This window comes from Lynx canadensis, chromosome B4 (assembly GCF_007474595.2).
Source record: "Lynx canadensis isolate LIC74 chromosome B4, mLynCan4.pri.v2, whole genome shotgun sequence".
NCBI classification, from domain to species: Eukaryota; Metazoa; Chordata; class Mammalia; order Carnivora; family Felidae; genus Lynx; species Lynx canadensis.
In genome coordinates this window covers 94,114,093-94,139,364 of record NC_044309.1, presented here as the reverse complement: position 1 = coordinate 94,139,364, position 25,272 = coordinate 94,114,093, and the positions used below count along the sequence as shown (strand labels likewise).

General features: G+C 39.4%; 1 protein-coding gene across 1 annotated transcript in view; it reads right to left on the bottom strand.

The window, feature by feature from the left end:
* The window catches only part of MYRFL (myelin regulatory factor like), a 124,214-nt gene that overhangs the window by 8,496 nt on the left and 90,446 nt on the right, over positions 1-25,272 (bottom strand). The window contains exons 14-19 of the mRNA XM_030322294.1: positions 14,051-14,214; positions 13,374-13,437; positions 8,447-8,532; positions 5,675-5,749; positions 5,539-5,591; positions 5,238-5,414 (exon numbers count right to left, since the gene is read on the bottom strand). Of these exons, the coding sequence (XP_030178154.1) occupies positions 5,238-5,414; positions 5,539-5,591; positions 5,675-5,749; positions 8,447-8,532; positions 13,374-13,437; positions 14,051-14,214 (619 nt within the window). The remainder of the gene's footprint in view (positions 1-5,237; positions 5,415-5,538; positions 5,592-5,674; positions 5,750-8,446; positions 8,533-13,373; positions 13,438-14,050; positions 14,215-25,272) is intronic.

The window sequence follows — 25,272 nt, the reverse complement described above, 5'->3', positions numbered from 1 at the left end:
ATGTGCTGCCTAAAAGGCCTCTAGATTTCTTGGATTCCAGCTATTTCAATAATAATTGTCAGTACACATCCCCTGCTATGAGTTTTGCTTATGACTGCTTCCACAGAAGGCTGTGAATTTATAAAGCAAATGAGGCATGAAAAGAAGGGGAAACCGGGGGTGCCTGGGTGGCTCAGTCGGTTAAGCGTCCAACTTCGGCTCAGGTCATGATCTCATGGTTTGTGAGTTCAAGCCTCACATTGGGCTCTGTGCTGACAGCTCAGAGCCTGGAGCCTGTTTCAGATTCTGTGTCTCCCTCTCTCTCTCTCTGCCCCTCCCCTGCTCCTGTTCTGTCTTTCTCTGTCTCTCAAAAAATAAATAAATGTTAAAAAAAATGTTTTTTAAAAAGAAGAGGAAACCAGAACTTCTCCATCCTGTATGTTTTTATTCTTTACCTTTTTTTTTTTACTTTCCCGCTGAATTTGCAGAAAAGGGCTCATTATAAATTTTGACAACAGAACTACAGAGCTGCCTCACTTCCACAGAAGCATGTTTTCAGGTTCCTGGACATAGAATCCTAAGATAGGATGTAGTATCTTATGGGATAACCGTATTTTTTAAAACAGTAATTAAAAGGTAAGGTTGAGGAGAGATAATCTTGCAGATTAGAATTATGAAAATGGCAGGATTGGAAATAAATTTTAAATCTCCTATAAAACACCTCTAAGTTCTCACCTCTTTGAGGCAAGACTATTGAATTCTGAAAGGCTGGTTATTGGAAAACCATAAATTCTCCTGTAGTCATATAGGGGTGACTCTCATTTTACAAATGCCTTCCAGTAATATTCACTATAAACTTAATATACACTCCTAGTGGTTTTCCCTGTAAAGTTGGAGATATATTTCACAATCAGTGGGAAAGATCTCCCAATAAACTAAATTAGAAACTTGTGGAGAGGAGAGATTTAAGATGGCGTCCAACCAAAGCATATCCTCTTGTGGTAGAATGTGTATATAGCATTACTTATAAAATTGTGCTCTATGGCTAAGTTCCAAAGCAGCATACCTTTTTCTTTCCTGATTGAACCAGACTCATGCCAAGAAAAAGTCAATGAGCCCAACAAATTGATGACTGAGTCCTTTAACACAGGGAACCATTTTATTGCAACCATTTGCTTTTCTCAGAGTACTGAACTCCAAAACAAAATAAGCAGGAATTCCCATGCCTTTTAGCTTCATGAGATTTTTTAAATCTTCACCAAAACTCTGTGGAATCCACAGATTTTTTTTCCTCACAAGCTCATTACTTTGTAATATCTAACTCTATTTAAATCTTTATCGGTTCCATAGATTAAAATCTAATCCCTCACACTCAGTTGGTGCCTCAGATTAGAAGCTCAATGTTCCAAAATACCCACTCTCCACATCCTGATTAGTCTTCCCCAAACCTTTTATAGTAAGTGGGAAGAGGGGATAAACTTTCTGACGACATTTTACACAATCAATTTAGGCCCAAAAGAAGAACAATAGCTTGTGCTCAGCATATCATAAAAATGTGATGGTAAACTGCTAGATATTACAATTCATCTTACAGAGTTATTCCAAATTGTTGTTTTTTTGTTTTCCCCTTAACCCTTGAATGTTATTATTTTTATTCCTTAATTTTTATTATTTTTTTATTATTTAAAAAAAATTTTTATCTTTATTTATTTTTGAGAGACAGAGCACAAGTAGCGGAGGGGCAGAGAGAGAGAGGGAGACACAGAATCCAAAGCAGGCTCCAGGCTCTGAGCTATCAGCACAGAGCCCAATGTGGGGCTCGAACCCACAAACCGTGAGATCATGACCTGAGCTGCAGTTGGATGCTTAATCAACTGAGCCACCCAGGTGCCCTGAGTCCTTAATTTTTAATTAGTCTTCAATGCCTCAGAAACATCTGGTTGAAAGAATTTGCCTGGCTTTCTCCACTTTCAGATTTAGGAACCCCGGTGTTATACAGTGGTCAGGACAAAGAGGGAGGATGGACCAGCAGAAGTATCCCCCAGAAGTATCCCACAACAGGGACATCTCAATGGCTATAGGCTAACCTGTGGGAGGCAGATGCCGAAGGGGCTTTCCAGAACCATAGAATGAATACTTTCTGAGTCCTCTAAAGCTGATCCCGAGTACATGTACACACTGTGCCCAAATAAATGGACGCACAATGGTAGATGGGAAGGAACCCAGGACAAGGAGACAGAGGACTCAAATTCCAATGCCAACTTTGCCCGTAGCTTACTGCAGATCCTTAAGCAAGGTCCTGGGCCTCCATTTCATCAGCTGTAAAATGGGTAAGCTGGTATAAATCAGAGGTTTTCCTGACCTGGGGACTCTGGAACCCCAGGTGATGGCATAAAGTGGTCAGTGGGGTCTGTGGACTTGAAAAGTAACAACTCTCCCACAGATGTGTACTATTTTTCAAGTATTGCTGTTGGACTAACAAAAAAATTGTTTTTTTTAATATTTATTTATTTATTTATTTATTTATTTATTTATTTTCAATATATGAAATTTATTGTCAAATTGGTTTCCATACAACACCCAGTGCTCATCCCAAAAGGTGCCCTCCTCAATACCCATCACCCACCCTCCCCTCCCTCCCACCCCCATCCACCCTCAGTTTGTTCTCAGTTTTTAAGAGTCTCTTATGCTTTGGACTAACAAAAATCATTTGATTACAAGCTTAACTGAGTTTACAGTAACATTCTCCCTCTAGGTGTTTTCTCAGTCAAATGATCCTAAAAGAATAATGAATTAATAGTGGATTCTATGGGTCAAAAAGTTAGGGTGCCACTGGTGTACTGCCCTCTGACATTCTACGACTCGAAATCCCCCAAAGTGTGCGGCTTTCCTCAACAGGATAGTGAAGAGAACTGTGAAGTGAAGTGAAGAAAATCCTTTCCATCTTTCCCCAGCCGAAAGAGAGAAGAGGGAACAACTTTCCCAGTGTATCAGGGAGCCTGGTAAGGCAGGACTTAAATTTCATTTTTATTTATTTATTTGAAAGACGCATCTCTTTTTTTAATGTCTATTTATTTTTGAGAGAGAGAGAGCATGCACACATGAGCATGCAAGTAGGGGAGGGGCAGAGACGGGGGACTGACAGTAGTGAGCGTGATGTGGGGCTCAAGCCTACAAACCATGAGATCATGACCTGAGCTGAAGTCGGATACTCAACTGACTGAGCCACCCAGGTGCCCCTCAATTTCACTTTTAGCCAGACAACGCTGATAATTGTGTCTAGTAGAACACAGCCAGAGATTGTGGGGCAGACCTTCTTTTTTTTAGGAGTCTCTTCAGTGTCTCCCATACTCATGGAAATATAAGACCTGCAGATATCCACTGTTCCAGAGAAGAGAGCAATAAACCCTCATCTGGTTTGATAAGGCTTCTCTTCCCTCCATGTGAAGAGCTGGTTGCCACAGGAATGAGTTTGCTTAAGGGTCAAGAACCTTTTTGCAAATGAAGATTGGATCTGTCCATGACCTCTTCCTGTACAGGATCCGTTGTTACACGTCTCTCGTGGGTGAGGTAGTCTCTTCTGAGGACACCAGGCATATCCAAGGTGGACCCCGAGGTAAGAAAAGAGTTTACCAGCCACAAGTTTCCATGTGCTTTCACAAGAGATGAAGGCTTTGGGGGAGTTTTGTAACCATACTGGATTTTTCCATGTTTGAAACTATGGAGAATATGCTGACTCAAACGAATTCCTTTCACATCTTTGTGAAAGTAGTGATGCATCTTTGCCCTGTAGTCTTGCATCTCTTGCCAAGTTCAATCAAAAGTTGCTTTCATGGGAAAAATAGTGCAAGCATTGCCTTCTATGGGTGCAGGGAAAAACTCTCTATGTCTCACCTTCGTGTTGGAAAGAATGGGGATAATAACAGTGCCTGTCTTTTAGGTTGGTGAGGACTTGAATGGTTTACTCATGTAGATTACTTATGGCAGTGCTTTTGTATACATTACTACCTCATTACATGATAATGATAATGGCGGTGGTGATGGTGACAATGATTTGTACAAGTTATTTATTCAACTCTACGATATAAAATAATGTCAAAAGGAAAAAGAAATTACATTGCTGCCCCAAAACCTCAACCACTGACCATATTTTACATGTCAGTCATTTGGACTGCTCAAAAATATTCTGGTTCATCTTCTTCTAAGCGTATGTTAGGTCTGCACTTTATCAATCGTTTTTAAACTAGACATGACCAATGTCACTTGGTTTGGCCAATAAAGCGTAAGCAGAAGTGACATGTGTTATACCTAGGTTGGAACTTTAAGAGCCAGTGCACAATTTGCCTTTTCTCTTACCTACTGTTACAGAGGTGGTAGAAATATGTATTGAGATGGAGTCTCCATTAGTTAAGTTCCAAATGACATGATGAGCAAGAACCCTCTTTTGACCCATATTTGACATAGAAAGAGAATCAGCAATACATTTTTGCCACATTAAGTCACTGTAATTTGGAAGTTGTTGCTACAACATCCTGATATATAATCCCTACTAATATGTACGTATTGCTATTATCAGCATTATCAGCATTATTATTTTATATACTTGTTGTGTGTATGCAGAAGATTTCCAAAATAATAATGAATTAGTATACATTTGGATGTACTACATATGGTTTCATAGAGATAATTACACTTTTAGCCCTTACTCAAGTTTCCATAATGTTTTTAACATGAAAATTCTGTTACTCAAAAACATTCTGTGTGTGTGTGTGTGTGTGTGTGTGTGTGTGTGTCCCTAGAATGTAGAAGAAGATATTCTGAAAGTGGTTGTGATTTTCACTGACTGGCAGCTTTCCCTGAACTCACTGGATCTCCAAAGCCCTTTACATTTTTCCCTACTTGGTTTGGGCAGAAAGCCCAGCTACGACATCATTTTATAAGTTCTAAGTGAGCCAGAAAATCTACCCAATCCACACATGATTACTTTACATGTTCTACTACTACTATCTTTGCTAGCAATGGACAGATGAGACTTTTTCACTTGAATCAACCAAAATTTCATCCCTGGGTGGGGGACTTAATATTACAGATGACTGCAAGTTTGTGTATTTGTGTTTTTAAAGATCTTGCCACCTCAATAGAAAACGATTGTCTGGAACCATTAACAGATCATGCAAGTAAATATTTGCAAAGAAGAAAAAAAAAACAAAACACCTCAGGTTCAGAGCCCTGGTTGCTTCTTTTTGAACATCCTTTACCTGCCCACGGCCTCTGATGGTATTCCTCCTTGGAACGCCTTTGCACAAGACTTGAGAGGACTCTTCTCTTTCCCCAGATGGGGCAGCAGTAAGTCTCCTGACAAGGCAGAATCTCACAGAAAGTGATTTCTGGTACTCGGAAGGAGGACTGTGTGGTTGCCAGAGATGTATTAGGTGCTGCTGCAAAGCGTTGGGCAGAGCCGAGGGAAGCAACAAGGTTAACCTGAAAGGCTGGTTCTTTTGTTGACAATTCACATGAAACACGGGCTGGGTTTGAGAGCGAGGAATGTGAAAATCTTACCTGAGGGGGAGGCTGTGGGTGGCAGGGCTGGCTCCTGAGAGCTTGTGATGTTGCTGGAGGAAGAAAACAAAATGATTAATGAAGGAGGCCTTCAAGACTACTTCTCCCCAAAGGAAAACAAGACCAGAACTCTCACCTCAGAGAGAGATTTGGGGCATGTCGGTCTTGATCTTTTAAGCTAAGGATGTAAAGGGAGACTATCGTCAAGGCACTGTTAAAAAAAAAAAAAGAAGAAGAAGAAGAAAGCATTATGTGACAGATTTGAGTTCATATATATCTCACACAACCAGCTGGCCAACGTTCTCACAGGCCACACAGATGGGAGGGGGGGAGGGGCAGCCATGGCTGACAGAAGCACCATGGAAACAGCACAGTTATGCTTCTCTGCCCTGGTGAGAGAAAACCCTCGTCTTCCTAGAGCAAAGAGGCTCCTGGGGTACTCTGCACCAATGGATTTTTCCAGTGAGCGGCCCCTTGGCCCTGGCAAGCTGCCTCAGCAGCGTCTGTCACCAGTGGAAGATTATAAGAGGAAGCTGTAAATCACTAGAGGCAGCCCTCTGCTCCTTGCAGGAAAAAGGCAGAGCAGAGTCCGCATCCCACTGGTGGAGGGCGTCCACACTGTGGCACTGGAAGATGAGAGGAGGCACAGATTTAATCAGCTGTAGATGCCAAACCCTTTAGCTGCTGCTCTGACATCTTCCGGCTGCCTGTCTTTTCAGAGCACAATACACCAAATTGGGGAGAGGAAGGAAAATAAATGCAATACAACCTTCATTTCCACACTGTGTGACTTCAAAATAATGACTATGTCCTTTTCCTCCAATGATCAGAACTTATATATTCAAATAGAAGCTTTTCTTAAAGGTTCTGAGCTTTGGGAAGCTATTCTTAACCATGCTCATGCATCCAAGCTCACTTAGCATTGTCTTCTTTGGGGGGTTCTGTAGCCCTCTCGCATGAGCCGCACCAGAAAGTCTGCCATGACATTACAATTCCACTGTGTGCGGGGTCTAACACAGGGTGACCTCACTTGACATCCTGCCCGCTTGACTTCACACCTGGTTCCCTACATTGGCTCCTTGTTATATTTTCCCCCATCAAAGGTGGTGGTTTACCATTATTAAATACACACGAAGAAATGTGCCACACGTTGGGATTCTACTCATAAAGAAAAAATTTCCAGAGTGTTCTTAGCAGTAGCTGGCACAACTGCCCAGCAGGCACAACCCTGACTGGGAAAAGTGGTGCTGAGTCCCAAAGATGCCATCAGACAGAAGCTGTTGTATCACCCTGGCAACTGCTTGCGGTGGTCCAGTCTGCCTGATTTGCTCTCCCGTATCCCCCACTCTCTATCTCCCTAGGACTAATCCTTAAATACTCTTTCTAATTTGTTTCTGGCATCTACTTCAATGCATGGCCCAGAGAACTTCTAGGATCAAAGGATGAAATGGACATATCTGCTCCTTTCTTTGGGGGCAAATTCTGGTTTTGACCCTTCTTGCCACCACGGGCCAGAAACAAGATAAAAGCCTAATAACCTCCCGATTTTGATCTTAGCAGTCAACAGTATTGGAATTCATAAGATAATTCTGATAAGCACATTTGAAAAGCAGTCTCTTTACATCAGAATTAGACTTCGTACAACCCTCCCATTGGGTTTTCATGGGAATCTGTATCTCTAGAGAATGCTAAATATGTCTGCTAAAGTAGACTCTCACACTCTCCTGCGTTGGGAATCCCAGCAGAAGAAGGCTCACTTAGGACCGTGAGAAAAGGACAACGGCTTCGAATGGGAATTCTGTCTCCTGGTGTCAGACACTTGGGGATGCTTCGTGCAGTGGGCTGTAGCAAGCGACAAGACGCTGAGGGGAGAGAAGGATACAGAGAGACTCACATCACCTTCTATAGCTAGGAAGCTATAGATCAAGGAACTAGATACACCTTGGCACCTTCCCTCACTTTGCTTCTGAAAACGACTGTCTCCCTTGAGGCAAGACCCAAAGAGAGTCCTTTCCCACACTCACCAAGCATTTTTTGAGAGATAGATAAATACCCCTTTGGCCATGCAAATAGCCTAAGAACAAGAAGGCCCAGAGGACACAGGCAAGGTGACCAAGGCCCAAAGGCTGAGGGGCCATCACTGCATCAGCAGAGCCTACAGACCAGGGCCCTGAGGAAGACGCCCTGCATGCCACTGAGGGATGCCCCCGACTTCCTTGCAGAGAGAGGATGGATTGCAGTCAAATCACCCACTGCTTGCACAGCAAATGCTTTTCCTTACTGTGTCTGCCTGCTTTAACTGCCTAGTAAATTTGGCTGCAATTTCAAAATATCGTACCTCTCGGGGTTATCTCATAGTCCCTTTGGTGTGAAGTCTTCACTGAAGAATCTAGAAGAACCCTAATAAATATGAGTGTCTAGGGGAGAATACATTGTACCTGATTGCCCTCTCACAACATTACCCCAAGTAGACAGGAAAGAGAACGAAGAATTTGAGAGTTATTTGCGAGACTGAAAAAGACACACACACACACAGGAAAGGCACAGTGAGTTGCTAAAAAGTATCAGTTAATTGCAAAAAAAAAAAAACCCCTTCCTCTCACATTTAAGTACAGAAAGCCTATGCTTTTTTCTTCAGAATATGAGTTTAAGAAGGGCATCCCTTGTTGGGATGAGCACTGGGTGTTGTATGGAAACCAATTTGGACAATAAATTTCATATTTAAAAAATTTTTAAAAATAAAAATAAAAAGGGCTCCCTTATCTCTAAGTTAAATCAAAGGTCAATGTTCAGTTAAAAAGCCCCTTGTCTTCAAAGTAAATAGGTCAGTCCCCAGTTCATATATGAGAAAAGGAAGATGGGAAGGATAAAAGAGCTTGACATAGCATAACACTGACGTTTTTCTTACCAAAAGGCCATCACAGCAATGAGAGTTATAACCAAGGTCTGGAAAATCCAATTAGGACACAATTGTTTTTTTCCCGAAAAATAAACCTGTAAAAGAAGATTCAGTAAGGAGCAGTGATAAACCATCAATGCTAACTGGGAGAAGGATCCCTGAAGACTCGCTCCCAGCAGGGATCTTTGCTGCTTCCGTGGGTTGGCCAGTGTGCTCTCTTCAGCCTATATTTCCCTCCTCTCTGCCTCCTGAAAATGAAGTTCTTTCAAAGCCTGCCTCAGGCCTCTCCCTTTCCTTGACACTCCAGGCTACAGTAAGCTCTCTTTTCCCTAGCACCCTGAATCCAGGACAAGTGTCTATGCCGTTCATTTAGTGCTTATTCTTCAAGTTTTATGAGAGAAGAGGACCTATCAGACAAGATAGTGTCAGAACCCAGATGTTCATCTCTTTCACTAGAACACTTTTGAAAATAAAGTCTTCAAGAGACGACGGAATCAATTCCAATGGAAGAAGTTCAGGCACCATGACAAACCATGGAAAAACCATTCTGCTACCTCTTTCTTTTTCTTTTTTCTTCTTTTGTGCATGTGCACAAGTGGAGGAGGAGCAGATAGAGAGAGAGAGAAATTCTTAAGCAGATTCTATGACTAGGGTGGAGCCCAACACAGGGCTTGATCTCACAATGCATGGGGAGATCATGACCTGAGCTGAAATCAAGACTTGGATGCTTAACTGACTGAGCAACTGAGGCACCCCTTTGCTACCTATTTTTAAGGACAGTTCTGGGCCTGTGTCTTATTTATTCTTATAAATGCATATTCATATTCATCTTACATATTCATTAAGCACGATTGTGTATCGCATTATGGGGGCTCTAAAAATAAGTAAGTTATAGTTTCTAGGAAGTAAAGGAGACAAACCTCTAAGACTGATGCATTTTGGCATAAAACCTTGCATATAAGGAATGGGCCAAGAACTATAGAATAGAGAGCTGTGTAATTGCTGTTGAATCTGGCTGAAAAGATAGCAGAGGTTTTCTGCCCATTTTAATACGGTGCTCCTTAAATAGGAGTTTTTCTATGAATGCAATAGAGAATATTACGTTTGCTTCCTTCTGGAGGGTAGAGGGTAGAATCATACTTTTGGTTGGAAAAGAATTGAAGGATGGCGGTACTTAAGAAATAGTTTGAAACTCGTCTGTATTTAAATTTCTTGGGTTGGTTATCTGAATCAATAAAATGTTCTTCAATGTTATATTAAGGTTGGGGGTGGGATTAATTATACAAGTTTTTAACAAATATACAAACTCTTAGGACTCTCGTAACTGAGTCACCCATAAGGGCAGCTGGAAGCCACTCTGAATACTAAGAAGTGAATAGTTTCTACCATTCTTACATCTCACTGGAACTGTTCAGAGGATGTCCTAAAAATGTGCTGTACAGAGAAGGAACTCAATGAAATTTGTTGAATTGATTGTAATTAAACAGCATTAGGCTCAGGATAAGAGTTTCCCCTCCAATCTACTCCCCATGGCTGTTGAATTATTTTAAATCTCCGTGCTTTTGCTCCAAATCCTTTGACCTAGTGTAGGGAAATGACCTAAGACATGGAGTTGGGCTTGGAGTTGGGTCCTGAACAAGTCATCTAAATGTCATTGATTCTCATTTCCTTCATCAAGAAAATAGGAATGATAAAATAATACCTGCCAACATTTCAGAGTTATTGGGTGGGTCCAACTAACAGTGCAATGGTTCTCAAATTTAGGTCTGCATGAGAATTATTACAGAATTTATTAAAAACCTAAAGGTCCTGGAAAATTCTGCTCAAAGGACTGAAGACCTTCCCATCTCACTACAACCATCAATACACAGTGGGGGTCACCCATCTACCTCTTGGAGGTAGAGAAAGAGAAGGAAGGAAGAGGAACACTAGATTGGAGGAGAGCTACTCAGGAGACCTCAATCTTCCTCCAGAACAAGTGCCACCATCGGCAGCTATGTGGAAGGCAAGGCAAGGCAAGGCCCAGCCAGGCCTCTTACCATCTGCTAAGGTCCACCAACTGCTCACAACCAGCACTTTGCTCATTAACACAGCCACCCGTCCTAAGAGTAGCACATTCCACCCACACGCATGTGTTTCAATGACCCAAGGATCATGGGGGCTCCAGGGAACAGAGGATACCTAGGCGTTGATGTCATGGAAGGGAAAGTCAACCTCAGAGAAATAGCCAAGACCTCATGCAAAGACAACACAAGGGAAGGAAAACATCCCCATTATTTGTACTTTATCAAGCTCCCTGGAAGACTCATAATATGCCAAAGTATGAGAACACTCAAGTTCTAATAAGAGTGAACACTTGCATAGTATTTATTATGTGCCATGTTGTCTTGTGAGTGCTTTATATATACTAATTTATTTAATGCTCAGATGATCCTCAACAACCCTCAGAGCAGGTACTGTTATCATCCCCATCTTATAGAGAAGGGAAAAAACGAAGCATAGGAAGGCTAAGTTCCTTACCCAAGATCACACAGCTAGTAAGTCATACAGCCAGGATTTAAACCAAAAAATATTTGGCTCCAGAATCTGTGCTCCTAACCACAATGCTATGTTGCCTCCCTTCTCCTGTCTGTAAAACAAAAGCACACTATACAACTTAGATGTTATTGTTATTATTCAAAAGGTTTTCATGGCCTACCAAGGGAATTCCATAACAGGTGGTCCAGGAAATTTGAGCCTTACCTATATTTTCAGCCTTACCTCCTACTCTCCCCCCAGCCGACTCTCACCTAATCCTTTAATGAAGCCAGTGCTGGCCCCCAGATTTTGCTTCTGCCAGCCTCTCTGGAACCTCTCCTATATCTAGCCAGAGCTTACTCCTCCTAGAAGGGCTGGCCCCATAATGCTCTGCAGCACTCTGAGCCTTTACAATATTTACCACATCCAGATACAACTGTTCTTGTATTGTTCTCCAATATTCCCTGGCCACCTAGAAATTCCTTCAGAGAAGAGGCCATGTCTTACTCACTTTTGTCTGCCTCCCACTTACAACAGTGACTGCAAGAGGTCTCTGAGTTGAATGGGTGCTCTTCAATACCCACATAAATCCTCTACTCTGTGTCCACAAGCCAATCCCCTTCCCCACCCACATACCCAAGAGACCAAACTACTCAATGTGTTTAATTTAACAAAAAATGTTTTTAAGTTTTTTATTTAAGTAATCTCTACACCCAGTGTGGGACTGGAACTCACGATTCTGAGATCAAGAGTCGCATGCTCTTCTGACTGAGACAGCCAGGTGCCCCAATGTTTTTAATTTAGATTGTGAGCCTTCAGGGAAGATGATCAGACCTGGTTTTCCATTCATGCATTCATTTAACAAATACTGCTTGAGTACCTACTATGTGCCAGTCCCTGGGGAAGGCAGACATGGGGCCTGTTCTCATGAATCACACATTCTAGTTATTATTCTGACATAACTGCAAAATAAAAGAAATTCCCCAAGTGCAGAGTGAGAGCTACAGAGGTTGCACATAACCGAATTGCACCAATCAGTGCCGCCATGGATGTAGGTAGCATTTCCTCCATCCCATTGCAAACTGGTCAGTACAAACAGTACCCTTCCCACACAACATGTTTAATAGTTTGTGTTTATTGAGCAAACTGCTATGTGCTGGGCACTGTGGCTAAGGGCTTCACCTTCTTTAATCCTATCAACAATCTTTGCAAGATAGAGCCTATTATTATATTTATTTCTCAGTGCAATTCAGTAACTTGCCCAAGGACACTTCTACATATATATTTACCCATGTATTTATGTTTATTTGTACACCAAGTAGCTTGTCAGCAACATAACATTTTTAGCAGTTTTTAGTAGAATATTAAACTCTTTCTGAATTCTTCTAAAATAGGTCAATGCAGGGGCACCTGGGTGGCTCAGTCAGTTAAGCATCCAACTCTTGGTTTCAGCTCAGGTCATGATCTCACAGTTTGTGAGTTCAAGCCCCCTATCTGGCTCTGTTCCGACGGTGAAGAGCCTGCTTAGGATTCTCTCCCTCTCTTTCTCTCTCTGCCCCTCCCCTACTCTCTCTCTCTCTTAAAATAAGAAAATAAACTTAAAAAAAAATAGGTCAATGCAGTATAACATGAAGAATAGAGAGTAAATGGGGGCAATGGCCCAAACACCAGATCAGTCCTTAATAAGATATAGATTAAGGTCATGAATATCTTCCCGGGGAAGGGCCACCTTCGGGAACACTGGTGGGTCAGAGGGAACAAGCTGGGTTTCATGGCATTTATGAATTGTACTAGGAAGGGAATAGTGCAGCTTCTCCCTTACTGACAGTCCTCTTCATTGAAGAGGGTGTACTTTAAATCAATAAATGATTAGCCTTCACTTTTTAAGGTAAATGTTACCCTATTTGATGAAAGTTCTCTTTATTCATTAATAAAACCATCACACTTTAACCTTTGCAAGAAAGTGAATACCTATTTCCCCATTCGCACGTAGAGTACTAACTATCAAAAGGGAAAAAAGGGATTTAGGGGATTAATGGAAGTCCCCCTGGGATCTTCTGAAGCCATAGATAAGGAATGAGGTTGAGTTAAGGCATCCACACAGATCTTGCAGCCTAAGGCCATATGCATGTGGAAGCTGATGAATTTCACTTGATGGAGGCAATATATTAAAAAAAAAAAAACCGGCAGAATAGTATTTCTGAAATGAACATGTTCTGTACTTATTTCTCTAAACATCTTTTTGAAAAAACTATTAAAGGGGTAGTAATTAAATACCTAAAGTGCATGAAGATGCAAACAAGGGAGTCTATCAACAGATAAATGAAGGGAAGCATTTTTGATCAATTTCTCTAAACACTCTTTTTTTATATATATGTACAAAACATTATCACTGTGCATTACAAATGAGTCTATTTACCTTGTTGGTTTTTTTGGGAATGGCCTTTCTTGGAGAAGATGCACTAACAGCTCTGCTAAATTTGCTTTAAAAAGAGAGAGAGAATGTTAATTACCGTTCAAATGCCTCTCCAGGAGTTACACGACAAAAGCCCAGGCTGCCACTAACACAGCAGTATGATTTTTTCTGTAATACAGTGGTAATTTTACAAAGGAAAAGTCAAGGCAATTGAGAGTTCCTTTTGAGAAAAAGAACCTTAGTAAGCGTAAATGAATGCGTTAAATGTTGTATTTCTCTTTTTCTCATAATTAGACCCCAGGAAATGTGCATTTACCTCCTTAAATGAAAAAAAAAAAAAATAGAAGTTTTTCCCTGAGAACCAAAGACAATTTTCTAAATTTAGAAATGGCCACTTCTATTCCTTAAAGGAGAAGTCATCCTTTGTAAAATGCAACATTTCCTAAAACACCTTGCTCTTAAACAGACACTTCACGGTTTGTTTCATTTTCAAAGCAGCAACAGAAAAAATAAGAACATTATCACATAAGGCAATTGTGTCCCAAAACATTCTAAAAACAGAATAGGGACTTCATTAGCAGAAAGTAGTGGTTGCTGCTTGATCAGAAAGACCATCTAGTTTGATCTGGTTATGGAAAGGCCCTATTGTCTCCTTTCTCCTGTGGTGCCCCTGGATATACCTGAGGGAGCTTGCCTCACTGGCTGAAGACTTCAAACTACTGAGCCGCTTTAGCCTGGCCAGCTTTCTGTTCCATATTTCTAACTCTTCTATTCTTTCTTCAAGGTTGTTTGTTAGTTTGCAGAGCTGCTTCACTGCGCCCACATTTTCCATAAAGATCTGGTCCTGGAAAGGAAGATAGTACAGAGGGCATAAATTTGCAGTTTGAGACCACCAGGGAACTGTCTGAGCCTATTCGAAGACAGTTAAAGTATACCACTGAAAATAGTTATATACACACCCAACCTCAAGTTCATTCAAGACAAAACTGGAGAGGTTTGCAACTTGAAATGATCTTGCTAAACTGCTGGCTGTGTAGTCAAACTGCTTGTGTTCAATTTGCAATAAAATGGAAATATGTCCTTGTAATCCAAGAGAGAAAATGGAGCAGAAGGACACTGTCAAGTTTGGAATCTGAAGATTTATTTTGTATGGCCATTATACTATATTTAAAACTCATAAAAAGAAAGAACAGGCTTCTGAATGTTGATTTGTGTGTACATCACTAAATCCTCATAAGAAATGATTCTTGTTCTTCCTGGTAAAATGCATCAAATTACTTAGGTGAAGGAGAAAGGAATGAAGACCTGGGCTTTTCTCTGAGTTCTGCCACTTACTAGATGTGAGACCCCATATAAAACAAAACAACTTCTCTGAGCTTCAGTTTCTTCATACTGAGAAGATAATTCTTGAAGTGTTAATTTCTGCTTTAACATCTCATGATCTACCATGTACAATTTAAATTTAGCCTAACTCCCAAACAAAATTTAAAACAATAACACTTAATTCTATCTGTTCAGGGAAGGTCACTGACACATCAGAAAGAGCAAGAAAGGGAAACTAACCAAAGCCAGAGTGTGCAAACCATCTCTTCTCCAACCCACATACTGTAGTTGTCATAGAAACATGTGTGTCTGTCTCTCAGCCATAACAAAAACACTGGAAAGCTCTCATCAACCCATATACTGATCCTGTGACCTCCCCTCCTTTCCCCCTCTCTGTTTACAAGTTCAGAATGCCAAAGAATTCTTTGGGGCTCATAGAAGCTGATCCACTATGGTAAAATGATGAGGTCAAAGCCAAGAGAGAAAGATTGTTTTGTAGTTGGGGGATCAAACTCAGGGCTATGTGTCTTTGAGATTCTCATGATGCAAAATGAAGCTTTAAAGGTTTCAAACACTGTAAAGCAACCACTCAGAAAGGACTCAAAAGCTCAACATTACAAACTTAAAGCTTAGTTCATGAAGTTTAAAGGCATGCACACTGGTATAAAACACAACAGTAAAGGTAAATATATAGTCAATTTCAAAATACTCCAATACTGTAGTATGAGATGTGTAACTCACTTAACTCTAGTATAAAAGTTAAGGATAGGGGTGCCTGGGTGGCGCAGTTGGTTAAGCGTCCGACTTCAGCCAGGTCACGATCTCGCGGTCCGTGAGTTCGAGCCCCGCGTCGGGCTCTGGGCTGATGGCTCAGAGCCTGGAGCCTGTTTCCGATTCTGTGTCTCCCTCTCTCTCTGCCCCTCCCCCGTTCATGCTCTGTCTCTCTCTGTCCCAAAAATAAATAAACGTTGAAAAAAAAATTTAAAAAAAAAAAGTTAAGGACAAAAGTACTAAAAGTAACTACAGCTACAATAATTGGTTAATGGTGCATACATAAAAAAGAGGTACATTATGACATCAAAAACATAAAATATGGAGATGTGAGTAAAAGGGTAGAGTTTTTGTATGTGATCAAAATTCAGTTTTTATCAGCCTAAAATAAGCTGTTATATCTATAACATATGTTATATAAATAAGCCTCATGTAACTATAAAGCTAAAACTTACAAAAGATAAAAAGAAGAGAGTCAAAGCATACCACCACAGAAAATCAGTTCACAGAGGAACACAGTCAAAGAGGAAGAAAGGAACAAGGGAACAGCCAAAAAACAATGATTAAGATGGCATTAATAAGTCCTTCCCTATCAAAAATTACTTTAAAAATAAATGGATTAAATTCTCCAGTCAAAAGGCATAGAGAGAGCAAATGAATTTTAAAAAGACCCAACTATATGCTGCTCCTTACAAGAGAGATTCACACCAGCTTTAAGGACACATGTAGCCTTAAGGAATGGAAGAAAGATACTCCATGCAAATGGAAACCAAAAGAGAGCAGGGGTAGCTATAGTTACATCAGATAAAATAGAATTTATGTCAAAAATTGTAACAAGAGACAAAGGAAGTCATATAATGCTAAAGGGGCCAATTCATTCAAGAGAATATGTATCTATATATGTCTATATTCTATGTGTGTGTATACACACACACACACACACACACACACACATATATATATATTTCTCTATCTCTCTCTCTATATATAGATTAGATATTGGTATATCTATATCCAGAAAGAGAGAGAGAGAGAGAGAGATCCAACATCAGAGCACCTAATATTAAGCAAATACTAACAGACCTGAAGGAAGAAATAGAAGCAATACAATAATAGTAGGGGACTTCAGTGGTCTACTTTCAACAATGGATAGCTCATCCAGACAGGAAATCAAAAAGGAAACACTGGGCTTGAACTATACTGTAGACCAAATAGACCTAACCGACATATACAGAAATTCCACCCAACAAAGCAGAATACAGTCTTCTCAAATGCATTCAGAATATTCTCAAATCTAGATTATATTTTAGGTCACAAAACTGCGTTACAAATTTTAGAAGATTAAAATTGTACCAAGTATCTTTTCTGACCACAATGGTATGAAACTAGACATTCATAACAGGAGGAAAACTTGAAAATCCACAAGTAGGTGAAAATTAAACAATACATACTTGGAAAACTAATGAGTTAATGAGGAAATCAAAAGGGAAATAAAAAATATCTTGAAGCAAATAAAAATGGAAATGCAGCATAATAAAACTTATGGGATATAGCAAAATAGTCCTAAGAGGGAAGTTTATAGCAATAAACACCTACATTAAGAAGAAAAAAGAAAGATTTCAAATAAACAACCTAATTTTATACCTCAAGGAACTATATAAAGAACAAACTCAGATGAAAGGTAGTAAAAAGAAAGAAATAACAAAGATCAGAGCAAAAATAAATGAAAAAGAGACCAGAAACACTACAGAAAAGATAAACAAAATTGAGTTAATTTTTTGAAAAGATAAACAAAATTGACAAACCTTTACCTAGATTAAGAAAACAAAGAATGAGAGAGAAGACTCAAATAAATAAAATTAGAAAGGAGAGGTGACATTGCAACTGATACCCCAAAAACAGTAAGGATCATAAGAAACTACTATGAACAATTGTACTCCAACAAATTGGGTAAGTGGATGTTCCTAGAAACATACAACCTACCAAGACTGAATCATGAAGAAATAGAAAATCTGACAGGCCAATTAAGAGAAAGGAGATTAAATCGATAATCAAAAATATATCAGGGTGCCTGAATGGCTCAGTTGGTTAAGTGTCTGACTTCAGCTCAGGTGATGATCTCACGGTTCATGAGTTCAAGCCCCACATTGGGCTCAGCACTGGCAGTGCAGAGCCTGCTTCGGATCCTCTCTCTCTCTACCCCTCCCACTTGCTCTGTCTCTCATTCCCTCTCTCTCTCTCTCTCTCTCAGATAAATAAGTAAGCTTCAAAACAAACAAACAAACAAACAAACATCCCAACTAACTAAAGTCCAGGACCAGACGGCTTCACTGGTGAATTCTACCAAACACTTGAAGAAGAATCAATAGAAATCCTTCTCATCCTCTCCCAAAAAACTGAAGAGGAGAGAACACTTCCAAATTCATTTTAAAAGGTTAGAATTAACCTGATACCAAAGTGAGATAAAGACATTACAAAAAAAAGTCAATTATAAGCAATTATCCCTGATAAACATGGATAAAAAATTCTCAATGAAGTATCAGCAAATCAAATTCAATAATCATTAAAAAGATCACACATCATGACCAAGTGAGATTTATTCCTGGGATACAAAAGTGGTTCAACATATGCAAATCAATCAATGTGATACACCACATTAATAAAATCATAACATCTCAATAGATGTGGAAAGTGCATTTGACAAAATTCAGCATCTTTTTTTTTAATGTTTATTTATTTTTGAGAGAGAGATGAGAGAGAGAGAGCAGAGGAGGGGCAGAGACAGAGAGGGAGACAGAAGATCCAAAGTGGGCTCTGCACTTAGAGCAGAGAGCCCAATGTGGGGCTTGAATTCACGAACCATGAGATCGTGACCTGAGACAAAGGTCTCAGGACTAAGCCACCCAGGGACCCCTCAGCATCTTTTTGAAAAAAACTCTAGACAAAGTGTAGATGGGCTATACCTCAACATAATAAAAGCCCTATATGATAAGTCTATATCTAATATTACACTCGATGAAAAGCTGATAGCTTTTCCTCTAAGATCAAGAACAAATCAAGGGAGTTCACTCTCCCCATTTTTACACAACATAATACCGGAAGTCCTACACAAAGTAATTAGACAACAAAAAGAAATAAAAGTTATCCAAATTGGAAATAAGTAAACTGTATCTGTTGCAGATGATATGCTCTTATATACAGAAAGCCCTAAATATTCCTTCAAAAAACTATTAGAATTAATAAATTTAGTAGAGTTGCAGGATACAAAATCAACATACACAAATTAGTTGCATTTCTATACATTAACAATGAACTATTTGAGAAAGAAATAAAGAACCCCATTTACGAGGGCATTAAAAACAATAAAATACTTAGGAATAAATGTAACCAGGAGGTGAAAGACCTGTACACTGAAAATTATACAACGTTGGTGAAAGAAACCGAAGACATGAAAAAATGGAAAGATATCCTATGTTCTTGGATCAGCAGAATTAATACTGTTAAAATGTGCATACTACTCAAAGCCATCTACAGATCCAGTGCAATCCCTATCAAAATTCCAATGGCATCCTTCATAGAAACAGGAAAAAAAGTCCTAAAATTTATATGGGACCACAAAAGATCCCAAATATCCAAAGCAACACTGAGAAAGAACAAATCACACTTTCTGATTTCAAATTATATTATTAAGTTACAGTAATGAAAATAGTACTAGCATAAGAATAGACATATAGACCAATGGAATAGAATCGAGAACCCAGAAATAAACCTACACCTATATGGCCAACTAAAATTTGACATGGGAGCCAAGAGGACTCAGTGAGGAAAGGATAGTTTCTTCAACAGTGTGGGGAAAATTGGATATTCACAAGAAAAGTATGAAATTGAACCCCTATTCTACAAAAGTAACTCTAAATAAATTAAAGACTTAAATGTAGACCCAAGACCATAAAAATCCTAGAAGAAAACATAGGGAAAAAGTTTCTGGACATTGGTCTTGGGAACCATGTTTTGGATGACACCAAAAGCACAAGCAACAAAAGCAAAATAAACAAGTGGGGCTAAATCAAATGAAAGAGCTTCTGTACAGCAAAAGAAACAATCAACAAAATTTAAAGGCAATCTACAGAATGGAAGAAAATATTCACAAATCATATATTTGATAAGGGGTTAATACTCAAAGTACATAAGGAACTCACACAAATCAACAGCAAAAATAAAAAACTAAAAACAAAAAAAAAATAATCTGATTAAAAATGGGCAAAAGACATGAATAAACATTTTTCCGAAGAAGACATACAAATGACTAAAAGGTACATGAAAGGATGTTGAATATCACTAATTATCAGGGAAATGCATATCAAAACGACAGTGAAATATCACCACATACCTGTGAAGATGACTATTTTGAAAAAGGCAAGAGATAACAAGTGTTAGTGAGGGTGTGGGGAAAAGGGAACCATTGTGCACTTTTGTTAGAAAGGTCAGTTGGTACAGGCAGTATGGAACTCAGTATGAAGGTACCTCAAAAAATTTCTGGGTATATGTCTGAAGGATATGAAATTACTGTCTCTAAGAGATATTTGCACCCTATGCTCATTGCAGCACTATTCACAATAGCTAAGATACAGAAACAATCTAAGTGTCCATTGATTGATAAATGAATAAAGAAAATGTGATACACACACACACACAAACACACACACACACACACAAATGGAATATTATTTAGCTATAACAAAGAAGGAAATCCTGCCATTGTGACAACACGGATGGACCTTGAGGGCATTATACTAAGTGAAATAAGTGAGAGACAGAAAGACAAATACTGTATGATATCACTTATGTGTGGAAGCTAAAAAAAGCCAAACTCAGAGAAACAGAGAGTAGAAATGGTAATTTCCAGAGGCTGAGAGATGGGGGAAATGAGGAGATGTTTGTCAAAAGGTACAAACTCAGTTTAAAATGAGTAAGTTCTGGGAATCTAATGTACATCATGATGACTATAGTTAACAATCTTGTATTATATACATGAAAGCTGCTAAGAGAGTAGATCTTAAATGTTCTCACCACATGCACACAAAAAATGATTGTGTGGGTGATGAATGTGTTAACTAACCTTATTGTAGAATCACTCTTCAATAAGTATGTGTATCAAATCATCATGTTGTATGCCTTAAACTTGTATTATACCTCAACAAAGCCAAAAAAAATTCAGTTGGTAAGGTAGGATAGTTGGTGGGGGGTTTAAATAAAATGAGATCGGACACAAATTGAAAACTGTCGAATTTGCTAAGTATATACGTGGATTTCACTATTAATCTCAGTTTGTGTATGTTTGAAGTTTTTCATTAAAAATGTTAACAAATAAATCGGAAAGCAAAAACAAAAACAAAAAATCTCCCGACAAAAGCTCTTTAAAATTTTCTAATTCTGTTACAAATTTTTGCTTACTTCTAAGTTTATTTTAATAAAAATAAGGCAGCAATCACGAAGACAAGAATATTGTTCTATGGTTCTAAATCACAGTAAATGTCCTATGACCATTCACTATGTTTACATTGTAGAAAGCTTTATACTATAATTATAACTGGTCACTATGTCCAAGCAGTGGTCCCAGACCACTGGGAATCCAGACAGATTCCCAGCCATCATCTCTGACTCCTCCTCCATCCGCTTACCCACAGGCGATCCCACCATGCAGTGCTGTCAGTTCAATGTCCCAAATCTCCTGAATCCACCCACTTTTATCCATCTTCAATGGCACTACTATACCTAATATTCTTTTCTATTTTTCTCGGCAACCAGCTTCCTCTTCTTTTTTAATGCTTGCTTGATCCATGAATTTGATTCCAACTGAGAGCAGGCCATGGAGAATGATACTAAAGTCCCCTCTAAACACAGTAATTTCATTCTGCAATATCTACCCAATGGGACTTTTCATGCTGCCTCACGAGATATGAACGATTGGCTGCAATTGTCCAGTTACTTGTAAATAATGATAAAAAGCCAGCTTTGATCTCCCCAACTCAAGTTTACTAGCACCATACATCTTCTAAGTAGATCCAATAGGCAAGAAGATAATTCATGTGTTTTCCTACTTAAGAGGAAATAAAGATGGAGAGGGAATTTACTACTACCTTCCTCGTTGTAATTATGGCCCTGACTTTATGGATCCAATAGAAAATTACCAAAAAATAAATTTCTAGGACATGTTCTAGGGACTGACTCTGATTAAAATACTTCTGACTTCTATCCTCTATCACCATATTGAAGCCAGTATAAATATGTTCAAAAACATAATCCAGAATTTTCTGAAAATATTCTTTTCTATGCAAGTGATAAGGTCTCTGTGAGTTCACTTTAACCATGAACATGCACCTAGATCCCTGAGGAACTTTATCTAAATACACACATCCAGGTCCTATGTAAAGGTTTATATTCATTAGGACTCGGATGGGCATAAGTCTGGGGCATTTTGAAAAGCTTCCCCATCTAATACCCAGTGTTGGTTCATAACTATTTTATCATTGAACCTAATTTAATTATTCAACTCTGTCCAGTTATTATTAACCATATTAATGGGACCCACTATCTCAGCTGAAATGTAGCTTTACAACTGTGATGCAAAAGTCATGAGGCCAGCTTGCCACCAATAATTGCTCGGGAGACTCTGGGGGAAAACAGAAACTGCTTCAAATCACACAAGAATCTTGTGCCCGTGTAAGACTCGCTTTGGGGTGAAGGTACAAATGGACAGCATGACATATTTTCTGAAAAGACACGTGGGGCAGTTTGGCACGTATATGTGCATATGAAAACAACAAGGAGCAATATGAAATCAGAGCAATGCTGAGCTTAGAGGAGGTCACTTACTTAAGCCCTATCCTTTCCTATAGCCCCCTTCACTCTCTGTGCTCTAATCACATTGAACCATTTGCCCTTTGATGAACATATCAAGCTTTCTCTAGTGTCTGGGGCTAGCACAGCACAGGCTGCTCCCTCTACCTGAACCACCTGTCCTCCCCCACCTCCCACTCTCCTTCCACTTACTGTCATATTTACCTATATTGTAAACACCTAGAGATAGGGCCGCATCTTGTCCATAGTCGATGTTCCAATACAGGCAGAAACTCAGTATGGATTTGATGATTAAATGAACGAATATTCTTACCAGGACTGTTCGTGTCATGTGGCATTGAGAGGTCATAGCACCATTCTCTAGTGAAATAAAGAGTGGCCAAACTTCAAGTTTATTCTTTTGTCTGAGGTTGCTCTCAGAAAAGGAAAAAGACTGAGGTCCAAATTCCATTTCCATGTTAGGAAATGTCCATGGAAATGTGGGTGAATTAAACAAAGAAATACTAGTGTGTAACACCCTCAGCTCAATGGGCGACTGGTTGGACAGTATCCAGCAAACTGGTTTCCACTTGGGTTGGGTCCTTTCCTCTTTGGGAGGGTTTGGCTCAGGAAATGGATAAAAGTCCTTCAGTGCCTCCTCACTCCCCAGGTAACCCTTGCAGAACACAGTTTGCAGGCTCCCGGGTCCCCCGCATCTCTGATGACAAAGGAGCCTACAACAGGAGCAGCCAGGCAGCAGAGCTCATTCCTTTTCTCTCTGGGGGGCTGCAACTTGTCCTCTATTGAACACTAAATAAGGGGAATGAAGTCTGATCACAAAGCAAGCTTTGAGAAGTTGAAACAGGCTCTTCTTATTTCTTTCCCAGAGACAGTCACAGACTTGAAAATTTCTCCTGGTGGCATCTGATGTTGCATGAACTAATGTTTTATAATAAAATGATGGGAATAAAGTAGCCTGTAATTGAGCATCGTGAAAATGACTACCGATGGGAGAAAAACCTTTAGCCAATGGATGTGCCAGGCAATTATTTGGCCTTTGAATAAATTCAGCTTTACATCTCTGTCCAAGAGTTTATTTTGTAGATAGCTCACCAGGCCTTGATACGGATTTAAAAAACAGAATCCCAGGGCACCTGGGTGCCTCAGTCAGTTAAGTGTGCGACTTTGGCTCAGGTCATGATCTCACGGTTCATGGGTTTGAGCCCCGCATCGGGCTCTGTGCTGACAGCTCAGAGCCTGGAGCTTGCTTTGGAATCTGTATCTCCCTCTCTCACTCTGCCCTTTCCCCGGCTCTTGCTCCATCTCTCTCTTTCTCCAAAAATAAACACTAAAAAAAAAAAAAGAATCCCTAAACCAGAAAAGCAGGCTGCTGAGTTATACTTTAGTAAAGCATAAAATTCCAGGTATTAAATCAGTGGCTTGACTAAACAGGCCTATCTGATTTTCAAAGTATTGCCACCACCTGCTGCCACAATATTTAAATTGCAGTCTTAGGTGTCTGGAATAACATCTTCTTTTCCTAACATTTCATTACAAAAATTTTCAAGCACACAGAACAGTTTTCAGAAGTGTTTGGTAAATGCCCATATATCCTACCACTTAAATTCCACAATTAGCATACTTTCTCACATATCTCCATCTATCCAACCATCTTGTTTAAATACATGTTTTAAAATAAAAAACACTCCTGTATCCCTCGGGTAAATTCCTAGCAGTGTTATTGCTGGGTCATAGGGGAGATCTATTTTTAAATTTTTGAGGAACCTCCACACTGTTTTCCAGAGCGGCTGCACCAGTTTGCATTCCCACCAACAGTGCAAGAGGGTTCCCGTTTCTCCACATCCTTGCCAGCATCTATAGCTCCTGATTTGGGTGATGGGTATTGAGGAGGGCACCTGTTGGGATGAGCACTGGGTGTTGTATGGAAACCAATTTGACAATAAATTTCATATTAAAAAAAAAAGATAACTATTAGCAAATTTAAAAAAATAAATAAATAAAATAAGAAAAAACAAACGGAGACTAGACTTGAAAATTCCCTGAGTAGACAAAATTAGTTTACTCATTTAACAAAGCTTAATTTAACTTATTTTGCACAACCAACTTGACATAGGTCATCTCTTGCTTGTGCCCCTGGAAATCAGCAGCAAAACATGAACTGTTTCCCAAGGTTGACTAATTTCCTATGATTTAAGAAAATTCTAATATTATAACCAATCAGAGTGAAAAATAAACAGTCACTGCCTTCTCTCTATATAAGCTGTTTCATAATAATACACCCTGGATCCTTATTCCATGTTTTGGCTTCAGCGCTCCCAGTTTGCAAACCATCTTTTTTGTGTGTGCACAATAAACTTACTAATCACTATTTTGGTGATCCATTGGTTTTACTTCTGTTACTTCTGAACTTTTGACACATGAAAAAAATGAGCAGTAACTTTTTAAAAGAAGACGTAACTACAAAAAGAAATTTTCCTACAAAACCAATTTCCCAAGAAAACAATAAATGTCATGTTTCTCTTTAAACTGTTACTACCAGAGGGGAGCCTGGGTGGCTCAGTCAGTTAAGTGTCAAACTTTGGCCCAGGTCATGATTTCCCTGTTCATGAGTTCGAGCCCCGCATGGGGCTCTGTTCTGACAGCTTAGAGCCTGGAGCCTGCTTCAAGATTCTGTGCCTCCCTCTCTCTCTGCTCTATCCCCGCTTGCGCTCTGTTTCTTTCTGTCTCTCAAATATGAGTCAACATTTAAAAAAAATTTTTTTGAATGTTTACTACCAGAAACAAGAGGATTTTTCTTCCTGCTTCCAGTGTGAGGAGCTCTTAGGAAAGAAGATGGCCTACAAACAAATGATCAGTTGTTAAAATATCCAGGGTTGCTTTTAATAACATACTAGCTGTAAGGCAATCATCAGTCTTTGAGTCAAATCAATCATGTGAGTGCAACAGA